At 33.4% G+C, this 11,782-nt stretch overlaps 1 protein-coding gene across 1 annotated transcript; it reads right to left on the reverse strand.

Annotated features, from left to right (window-relative positions):
* Nucleotides 1-1,451: 1,451 nt before the first annotated feature.
* Nucleotides 1,452-6,343, reverse strand: LOC145558961 (cysteine proteinase mucunain-like). The gene is made up of 5 exons (XM_081620337.1): nt 5,801-6,343; nt 2,748-2,983; nt 2,491-2,631; nt 1,920-2,381; nt 1,452-1,812 (listed from the first exon to the last, which is right to left on the reverse strand). Exons 1-5 carry the CDS (start codon nt 6,294-6,296, stop codon nt 1,735-1,737), a joined length of 1,413 nt encoding a protein of 470 aa, XP_081476463.1. The 5' UTR covers nt 6,297-6,343; the 3' UTR covers nt 1,452-1,734.
* Nucleotides 6,344-11,782: the final 5,439 nt, after the last annotated feature.

Below are 11,782 nucleotides of genomic sequence, written 5' to 3' on the forward strand. Positions count from 1 at the left end.
TAGGGTTTGTTCTCATACGTTAAAGTTCAGTTCATTTCAGCTAAATTTCCTTTTCTTATAAAATATTCACTTCAGTTCAGTTCAGTTCAGCTCATTTCAGTTCAGTTCAGTCAATGAGAACAAACCCTTATTTTAGATCTTATAAGTTTAGATAATATAAGTTTGGAAAAAAAATAATTAATACTAAGAGTTACCAACGTACAAATTACTACTTAAAAAGCTTAATGTCTAATAAGTTCAAATGCGTAAAAAAAATCAGTTGAATAGAACACATCCTTAATTAAATTTGTTCATATGGATTCTTGTGACTTGGATAGTTCATAGCTGATTTTTGCTCTACTTTCTTCATTACAGTGATAATTTATCGATATAAATACAAAATATTGTTTTTTAACATAAATAAATCAAAATACTATCTATTCAATGTAATAAATTAAAGCTCATTAGTTCGTAGGGTAATGAGGGTTTGTTTACATTTATTGAAATGGTTGGAATTGAACTGAAATGATTCGAACTGAAGTGAACAAACCCTTAATATAAGTAGTTCTAAGGGTTGTATATAACTATATAAGCATTAAATATACTTCCTAAAATGGAATTAAGTTGGTAATTTACGACAAAATCACGCGCAAATCGATGTAATTAATGTTAATCTATCTTCAATATTTTCTTTTACAGCTTCTTAAAAGGGCTATGTTTATCATTTTTCTAATTTTTAAATTAAATTTCAACACTTCTAAGTGTTGGAGGATTTGATCTTGTGACCTTCCGATGAGGAGATGGTTCTTTACATATCCTAGCAACTTCTAAATGCCTCTTTACTTGTGCATAATGTTCTCAGAACAAATCTATATGTGTGTGTATGTTTTTTTTTTTTTTTTGGTATTTAGAGAGCCATAATGACAGTTGATGAGAATCGATGCCAAAATCTCTTGAAATCGGAAGAAAAGCTTTAACCACTTGAGCTTCTATATGTGTTAAGTGTTGTTGATATGTAACAAGAACTATTCAGGCAATTGCCTCCCCTCTAATCAATATAACCTGTACATGCACCAACAATCCAAACCTCTACTCATACATGATCAAATTGATCCCACTGAAAATCGTTACCCAATTGTATCATGTACACAATACAACTACGAGTCTACGAGTACTCCTTACTATTTTACTCACTTGTAGCTCCACCCAAATCACTGAGGGTTTCCTAATGTTTACTTTTTTCTTACCATTGTAAAAAAAAAAAAAAAAAAAAAAAAAAAAAAAAAAAAAAAAAAAAAAAATCACAATCGTACATGATCAACCACTTGCATGCATAAGATACACCAAAAGTATTTCAGCAATTCTAATCCTAAACCACAATTTAATTTGTCAGACATGCATATGAGAATGCAGAGATTAAATAAGAATGCAGACATTAAATAAGAATGCAGAGATTAAATAAGCAGCCATAATGAAGTAAAGGTAGCATAAACTATTTACATAACCAATGATTCCTTAAAGCCAATGTGCATTGTTGTCATGTCTTGACATAGTAGTAACTTCGTTGCCATTAAAGAGCATTAGTACAATTTTTTAAATAATACTTCGTATTTACAAAACCACCATGCTGAAAGAAACAATGCATGGTCAACAATGGTATTCCTGAATGCAACCTAAGCAACCCTAATTCTTCCGTATTCTGCAGTTGCCAGGTTCAGAAATCCTTCGCAGTTGCAAGCTTGCAATGTCAAGTGCTTAAAAAATGCCGAACTTTGCGTGGAGCTTTGCAGGAGTACGCTTCATTGCTTTAACGCTCAATGGGCTGTTCTTGCTCTGTTAGGCAAAAGAAAAAGATATCAGCTCTATAGCTTTAACAAGACAGAAGGGGTAATGATCACTAAATAATACAAGTATGTAAGTAGTTGTAAAAGTGTGCTTACCACATTGCAAGTACCCTGCCTAGCGTTGCAGACGGGATAGTCATGAGGGCAGCAGCTAGAGTGGTCAGCACAGCAGACAGCAGCCTCCAATGGGCAGCAACCCCAAGCGAAGCAGTAAGGGCCATATTCGTAGACACAGCAGCAGGTGGTTGCAGAAGGGCATGAGTAGTAAGTATCACAAGTTACATCCTCTGAAGGAGGAGAAGGGGGAGATGGAGGAGTAGGACCTGGGTTAGGAGGGTTCTCGCTGGTCTTGACTGGGTATGATGGCTCCACAGCAATACCACATTTACCAGTTTTCAAGTGCTCCACATTCCTCTCCATCCTTATGTATCCACCCTCTCCCCAATCAGCACCCCATGAATTCCTCACGATCCAGTAGTCCTTTCCGTTTTCAGAGCCATAACCAACTGCCACAACACCATGATCCAAATCTGCTCCACATCTTCCGGTAAAAACACCCTGCATTTGATTTAAACATTGGTCATTCACATTTCTTCAGGAGCAGAACGATAAAAAATCAGTTTTCTTCCAAGGAAAAAAAAAAGGGATAACAAGGGGAAATGCATACCGACTGATAGAACTGGAAGGAACTGCCACCAGCTTCAATGGCAACACTAACGGGTTGGTGAGCAACTGCCTTCTGCAATGCCTTTTCATCATTTTCAGGGACATCTTCATACCCATCAATTGTAACAACCTTGGCATTCTTCTGCAAGAAGGGAAGAAAAAAGAGAGAGTAGGTCAATATGTGTGTCAATCTAGTATCAGATGCATGGAAGGTGTCCTCAATGTTCCTAATTAAATGCAAAATATAACAGTACATACCCTGTACTGATCACATTTGCCGTCTGTTCCTTTGTAGGGATAATCCTCATCAGTATCAATTCCACCATTGTTAATGATGAATTCAAATGCGTAGTCCATAAGTCCACCATCACATCCAGAATTGTAAGTGGTATCACAATCTACAAGTTCTTGCTCAGACAACGACAACAGATCCCCAGTAACAATCTGGTTAATTCCCTCCACAGCAGCAATTGTGGAGAATGCCCAACAACTCCCTTCATTTCAATAGCAAATAAAAAGGTTCAATACCATAATACTTCAAGTCTTCAACTTTTAATCAAAAGATTCAAAACCCAAATATATCTTCCATAAATAAATAACACTACAGCAGTAGAAATAGATCCTCTGAGCCAGCCTTGCTCGAACACATTGAGGGTAACTACTTAATTAAGATTATATTAAACACCAAGTACTAGATAACAATCAAACTCTTTACTTTTTCAATAAGACTAGCATAGAACACTGGCCCTCAAAAACATCAATTATTCACATCAAATACACTCTTCATACCTTTCACACAATTACAAATATTCACATCAATTTAACTCTCATGGACCACAACTTTTACACAATTAGAAAAATTTACATCTTAGTTAACAACTTAACACCTCCATAATATTTAAGTATCACTTATAGAACATCATCCACCTGCTATCTACAAGTCAATCATGCTCATCTCAACAACTATTCTAAATTTCTAAAGATTTTTTTTCTAAAAGATTCATATCCAAGCCACATAATAAGCATATACAAAATAGACAAGTATAGATACTTTAGACCACACTAAGGAAATTAGTGGGGCATCTAATTATATGGGCCATCTAAACGCCAAAAGTAGAAAAAGATAGTTTATAGAATGAAAGGTATCCCACGAAGGTATGTAGACCTAGTTAAGGATATGTATCGGGATGTGTCAACAAATGTGAGGACATGTGGATTTTACTTGTTAGGACATGTGGAGGGTTGACAAAAGATTTCCCTATTACAATCGGATTGCATCAAGGGTCTGCATTAAGCCCTTTTCTTTTTGCAACGGTTCTAGATGAATTAACTAGACCAATTCAAGATGAGGTTCCATGGTGTATGTTGTTCGCAGATGATATCGTTTTGGTGGATGAGACTAAGGATGGGGTTAATGTCAAGTTGGAGCAATGGAGGCAAAGGTTGGAATCTAGAGGGTTTAAGCTAAGTCGGAGTAAGACTGAATATTTGGTATGTCGTTTTGGCACTCAGAGGGGGACAAGCAATGAAGTGGTGAGTTTGGATGGAAAGGATTTGACCATGAGTGAATGTTTTAAGTACCTAGGGTCGATCATCTAGAAGAATGGTGACATTGATCAAGACGTGACCCGCAGGATTAAGTCAGGGTGGCTTAAATGGAGAGCGGCCACGGGAGTGTTATGCGACCGCAGCATTCCCTTAAAGTTGAAGGGAAAATTCTACAGGACTGCCATAAGACCAGTGTTGCTCTATGGTACAGAATGTTGGGCTTCTAAGAAAGAGCATATTAAAAAGATGGAGGTTACGGAAATGCGCATGTTAAGGTGGATGTGTGGAAACACTTTAAGAGATAGAATCAGAAATGAGGTTATTCGCAAGAAAGTAGGTGTGGCAGGCATTGTAGATAAATTAAGGGAAAATCGTCTGCGTTGGTTTGGACATGTAAGACGGAGACCCGAGGGTGCACCGGTGCGAAGAGTGGAAGAGTGGGACCATGGAGGGATTAAACGAGGAAGAGGGAGACCAAAGATGACTTGGTTGGAAGGAGTGAGGAAGGATATGAAGTGCATGGATTTACGTGAGGATGAAGTTTTGGATCGTAAGGGATGGAGGAGAAAGATTTATGTTGATGACTACACGGAATAATCAAATTTGGTTCATGTTAGCCGACCCCACTTTTGGGATTAAGGCTTTGATCGATTGATTGATCGATTGATAGAATGAAAATTGTATTAAGGCACTTTTAGTGGGGCCAGTCTACAACAAAAGTTTACAATTCACACTAGATAATTGTTATTACTCCATAAAAAATCATCATAATAGTCCTATACAAAATAATAAATTAATAACCCAATTTTATTTCTTGATCTACAATGATTAATGATTAGAGAGGAAAAGGACAAGTTGATAAACAAAACAAATATCAACAATATTAATGAAAATTATCACTCATAATATAAATTAAGATAATATTATAAAGCATGAACAGAACCACTATCCTGATTTCTAGCAAAACAATTATACAATAAAATTCAATTTCTTTCATTAAAAAATAAAATATTTTCCAGTTGTTGACTTCTTCTATCTACTTTAACTATATTTCTGTATTTCACGGATTGCTTCACCTTTTCCCTAATTTACAGGCTACATACACTGAACCTTTACACTATGATAAATTGATAATCTACTTGATCAACACAAATCTAATCAGCCAAATACTTATATACTACCTCCATTTCATATTATGTACAACGATTATTTCTCTCCGCTTTATGTCAAATCGTTGCAAATATTATTTGCGAGGTAATACAACGAGCCAATTTTTAAGTGATTTGGAATAATTGAACTTATTTATCTTATAAGAGTATACAAAACGATTTGTTGTATACAAGAACTACTAATAATTAAATTTAAAAAATCATCTTTATATCTCCTTGTTTAACTTTTATAATGGAAAATAGTGGTAGATATCAGCACGATAAAAGCATCTTATTTAGTTGAAACAACACAAAATTCCACCCAATTATACGCAACCACTTGCTCATGTAAAAACAAACAACAGTCCAATCCGGTTCTTCTGCAAAAAAATTCATCCAATTACCATAAATTCTTAATTTTTCCACTAACCCTACCCAAATTAATCATTATTCAAATCTAAACTAACATATAAATATAAAAATTGGAAAAATTACCGTAATAAGTTAAAATCTGAAACAATTAAGTAATTCATCAAATAAAGTAAGATAAGCATAATCAACAATCAAAGAACAAAAAGATTCGAAAATAGAAGGAGAAGGAAGAAGTGAAATTACCGCATTGCCCTTGATCTTTGACCTTAGCAACGGCGCCTTTCGCTCTCCAGTCAACGGACTCCGGCAACTGATCACCTTCCTTAAACAAATACCGATCACTCTTAACCTTCGATTTCAACATCGAAGAACTCTCACTCTTCTTCTTCCCCAAAAACCTAGATCGAAACTCATCGTTCGTCAAATCAGCGAACTTATTAAGCCCTAATTTAAACGAATTCGAATCATCGGAATTATGTTGATCGATTAACTTCAAGTTATCCTTAAATATCTTGAATCTCTTCTCCTTTTCACCCAAAGCGTTGTAATTCTTGTGGTGTTGAACAAGCCATGATTCGTAGATGTTCATGACTTCGTCGTCGGAGCGTTCGGAGGAAGAAGGGAGGAGGTTGTGGGATTGGTCGTAGGAGATGATGGACATGTCGACGGCGGAGGAGACGGCGAGGAGAGAGAAAAGGAGGAGGAGAGAGAAGGAAGCCATTGATGAAGAAGACGCCATTTTTGAGGAGGAGAGAGAAAGTGGAAGGATGAATTTGTGAGAGGAAAAGGGGAAGAGGGGATTGGGGATTTGGGGTTATATAGAAAGGAGGTGGGGTTGGTTGAGTATGGGATGACAACTACTAATCAATTCGAGACAATTGTAATTTGTGGGAGGTGACAAAAGGATAAAATTGGTAAACTCTGAAATTAATTAATTTAATTTAAAAATAATACGGAATAATTAAAAAAAAAAAAAGTATGGATTTTTTTTTTTTGGGGGGGGGGGGTATTTTTAAAATATTTGGTTTTTGATGACAAGGTAGTGTGTCATTGACAAACTTTGATAATTGTGATAATTAGAATAGTTAATTAGGGGTTGATTTTTAAAAATTGGATAGAATTGATTCAATAATGAATAATGGCTATTGGAGGGGATATGGGGGAGATTCTTTTTCTATTTTTGACTTTTTGTGGAGAGTTGATTATTGTAAAACAGTACAAATTTTTAAGAGAAAAATAAAATATGGAGTATGTTTGTTAAAAAAATTAAGATATGTGTGTTTTTCAAAAAAAATATGTGTGTTTCTTTTCAAAAAAAAAAAATTATATTGTTGCGAGTTTTTACAAGGTATATAAGTATATTACGGAGTAGAAAGATACTACTTTATAGTTTTAACAAGAGTTAAACTAAAATACGGTCCCTCAACTTTAGTATTTGTAGCATTTTGGTCCCTCATCTTTCAAACGAAGCAAATTGGTCCCTCAACCACCCATAACTTACTTTTCCGGTGGAAAAAAGATGAGTCACCAAAGTTTAAGGACCAAATGGCAAAAAAAAAATAATATTTTAAAAAAAGTTTAGGGACCTATCCTAGTTAGCAAAAGTTTAGGAACCATGATTAATTAAATTTTTTTTATTTTTTTTGTCAGTTTTTTTTTTAAAAGGGAATCTTTTAACTAACATTATTTTTTTTTCCCATCAACATTAATATTTTGGTTATGATTTGCATTAATCAAACTATAGAATTTCCAAAAAAAAAAAATTAAAAAAAACTATAGGATTTTCCACCTTTTCTCACCCCACATCACCAACAACCTGCCACAAACACATAACCCCATTTCCACCCGTCTGCAGCCTCACCACCGTCATTAATCAACCACGCAACCCAAACCTCCGGTTCGGCTGAACTATATTGTGCATGAGCTTGTACAGAATTAATTAAATCAGGAGGCCAAGATTAAATCACAAAATAAATCAAAGGCTGGGATTAAAAGATGGTGATTGATGATGATCGTTAATGAGGTGCAAAGTAGGGGATTCCCCATTAGAGCAGCCAAACCGAAAAAGAAAAAGAGAGGGCCGACCCTTTTTTTTTTCCTTTTCCTATTTCTTTAATTCGAATTATTTTATTTTTTTTGAAAGAAAGTCAAAGTATTTAATTTTTTAAGTCATATTTAATTTTCTTCTTTAATTCTCTAAGTCATATTTTTTTAAAAAAAATAGTCATTTAATTTTAAAAAAAGCAAAAAATTTGGGTATGTTTTCTTTCATTTTAATCAAAGTTTGTACATAATAAATAATAAATATTAATTAGTAGCTGACAAAAAAAAAATGATTTTTAATCCCTGAACAAATGCTAACTAGGATAAGTCCCTTAACTTTTGCTTAGTTGGCAGTACACATCCCCAAACTTTACTGACTCATAAGTTCCTCCACCAGAAATGGTGAGACAAGGGTGATAGAGGGACCAATTTGCCTCATTTGAAAGATGAGTGACCAAATATGCAACTAATGCCATAGTTCAGGGACTGTATTTTAGCTTATCTCGTTTTAACAAATCTTCTTTACTTTATGTCAAATCGTTACAAATAAATAGAGGTAATAGTTAATTTCTTAATAAAAAATAAAAATTACTCCATAAAAAAATGAGAAAATGCTACTCAATAGTCAATAGTTTAAGTTCTACCAAAATTAGGTTAATCGTAACTTTTTGGTCTTTGGAATAAAGTGGAGTGTAGAAATAATTTGCACCATGTACAAAACACCAAGATGAGGAAAAGTTGAAATTGATTCCTTTTTCCTTGTTAGCGTCACCAACTAAAACTTCTAAATTCTAATCACAATGTTACTCGTATCATTTTCCTTGTATTGTGCAATTGGTTCACCTTTTCACACTTATGGAGTAATCTAGTTATTTGGTTGGATATCTCCATGATAATAGGGTCAAAGTAAAGGTTAACGAGTCTTAATAAACATGGTCTAGATAGGATTATTATTGGGTATGATTAATATAGGATCAAAATATTTGCCCAATTTAATACGATGAGTAGATAATGTACTACCTCCGATTCAAATTACTCGTAATAAATGAATATTTTATGTCTCACAAATAATACCCCTTTGTTGCGAGTAATAAGAACCGGAGGTAGTATATTACATGAATTTTTTTTTATAAAAAATACTACGGAGTAACTACTTGCACAATCTGCATAGGGGTGTAAATGAACCAAGCTGATCAATAAATTACTCGCGTTCGGGCTTGGTTGAAGCTCGTTCATGTATGTTTATTTAATGAATGAGGCGAGCTTAAACAAATTTTGAAGCTCGTTTAATAAATGAGATTGAACACGAACATAGATATGCTCGTTCAGATAAGTTCATGAACAACTCGTTTATTTATGTTCATGAATCATGATTTACTCGTTTATCTATGTTCATGAATCATTGGTTTATTTACAGTTGTTAATTTAGTTATTGAATTCATAAGTTAAGATTCAATTATCATGCTAATTTTGAAATTTTCAAATATCAAAAGTACAAAGCTCATTTATTGAAGAAGCTCGATTATTATTAAGTTATTAGTTCATGTAAGGTTCGTTTAAATAAACAGGTTGTTCACAAACCGTTCGTGAACATATAGTGTACTAAATGAGCCGAGGTTGAACAGAAATTTGAGCTCGCTTGAAAGCTCGGGATCGTGCTCGAACTTGCCTAAGTTGAATGAACTTGAACAAGCTAATACTAGGCTCGGCTTGGCTCATTTACACCTCTAAATCTGCATATAATTGCCGGGATTTTTAATGTGAGAATGAAACTTCTAATACAGTCGACACCTCATACTACACATTGACATGGTAACACCAAAATCCTGGATTTGCAATTGTTTGTTGTGAGGTAATCTTAGAGCATGCAACTCATTTTCTCTCAAAGATAATCTTAATTTTAGTTAATGTTACAGAGAGATCAAGATACCGAGCTAATTCCAATAAATCATGGCCATGTGAAGAATCCCAAAATTCCTTTGCATTTTGGGATTTCAGAGAAACAAAACCATGTTGTACCATCCAAAACACCTCATCTGTCATCTCTATAAGTCATCTACTCCCAACTTGACGTTGTCCTATTGGGATTTATCGCATCTTTTCCAATTTTGCAACATACATGCATTGTTCAAAAAAATCTCCAACTTTTGTACGGAGTACATTTTAAAAGGTTTGGAGCAATTAGAGGAACCACGATGATTAGTTAATATTACCTCTGTTAAATATTATGTGCAACTTTGGAATATTTTTATTTTCACAAATAATACCTCAAAGTTGCACATAACAATTAACGGAGTAAGTATAAAGAAACAATTGGGACCAAAGTTAAAATTCGATACAACGAATATCAATATCGATCTGTACTTAAAGATTTAAAATCTTATTCGTGGTACAATTAAATACAATAAGACTATACGAAGTATTACATAAGAATAATTATAAAAGATAATGACATCATGAAGACCAAAGAGACTTGCTTGAGTTTATATTGTCTTTCCCTAATTAAGCATGTTAGTCTCATTCATATATAATACTTCGTGTTCCTTTGTCATCCCTAAAAAATGATCATACGTATATAAAAAATGTGCCGTAAGAAGGGATGTTTAAAATTTAATGGGCAAAATATAGAAATAACAATTCTCACCAAACAAGTGACCAAGTAGATGTATAAAATGCATAATTTGCAATTACTACTGAAAGAAAAGTGTATGCATAGTAGTAGACGCCAAAATATCTTGATCTAAACAGCTGACTTGTAGAGATGTAGTGTATGTGTTCTTAAACAGACCTCAGATTCACTTCCAACCCTCATGGGCCTCATGGCACATACTTACAAATATATAAAATCTACCTTATCTCAATTAATTCTTCAATTTTAAATTTTCTATCCTCATCTACCCATTTCTTTTTATCTTTCAATCATAAAAATTCCAGTTATTTAGGAATCAAGATAAGCTGATTAATCTATACTCCAAATATTACTTGTAATGACATAATAATCTCTCTGAATTCTGATAGCCTATAAATTTTTCGTACTTTATTTGTATAATTGTATATGTTTGTCAATGCATTATTTTAGACACGATTGATAAGTTAAATTACTTCACTACAAGAAAAATGTCTTTTCGTAGCGATTATTTCGTAGCGATTGTACATTCGCTACAATATGCAAGTATGTTTGTGAAATAATTAAGGAAGTCGTATCACTTTACAATCGCTATGGTTTTCCCATATAAAATCGATACGGAAAATATAATAATACATATCTACTCTATTTTTACACATTTATATAATTTTGAGAAATCGTATCATTTACAATCGCCACTAAATCCTAAAAATCGATACGAAAAGCCTTTTCAACACTAGATATATAAATATTGTTTGACAAAGAATACATAAAATATGTCATAACTTATTGGTGAAACATTTAATATAAGAGTTTGAAGTTGCATGTTCGAATCTGGTAAAGATCATATGTTTTAATATTTTTTCCAAAAGTGAAAAACTTTTTCCTTATAAAAATAATGAATGTCATAATGTCTTTCTTGATCTTTACAAAGTGTTTCTTTCCTCCTATCCTTCTTCTGTCTTTCGTTCTAAGGATATAAACAAAGAAACTTTTCACAAATTTGTTTTTTCCCTTAATCCCTTCAAAATTGTTTAAATACAAAATCAATTACACTTTTTTTGGTTCTATAATAAATGGAGCCTAAAAGAGGGAGAAAAATTAAACCAAAGTAAATAAAATAAAGTATATCCCCTTAAACAACAAAGTGTTGGCTCACTTAATAAATTTCTTACTTCAAATTTTAAAGGTTCGGAATTTGAATTCTATTAAGTGAAGGTGCTTTTGTAGGGATTCCCTTATCCTTCCTCTATTTATAAATGCTTGGCTCGTAAATATTAAATGACCAAGATTCTCCTTATTTATTAAAAAAAAAAAAATTGTCAAATTGGCAAGTGTGTAGACAAATTTCTCATCTGGATGATAGATGATAGAAGTAAGGTTTCTCAAGTAACAAGGAATCTCTTTAATCAAAGTCATGGTGGATATTTAGGTGGGACGTGGATTATCTAGTAGCCGACTTTACTAAAAGATTTTTTAGTCGCATAATTTTGACAGCTAAACATAACCTTATCACTTATCAATTCAAGACCAACCCTTTAAGGCATTATCATACA

This window comes from Chenopodium album, chromosome 9 (assembly GCF_948465745.1).
Source record: "Chenopodium album chromosome 9, dcCheAlbu1.1, whole genome shotgun sequence".
Taxonomy (NCBI): Eukaryota; Viridiplantae; Streptophyta; class Magnoliopsida; order Caryophyllales; family Amaranthaceae; genus Chenopodium; species Chenopodium album.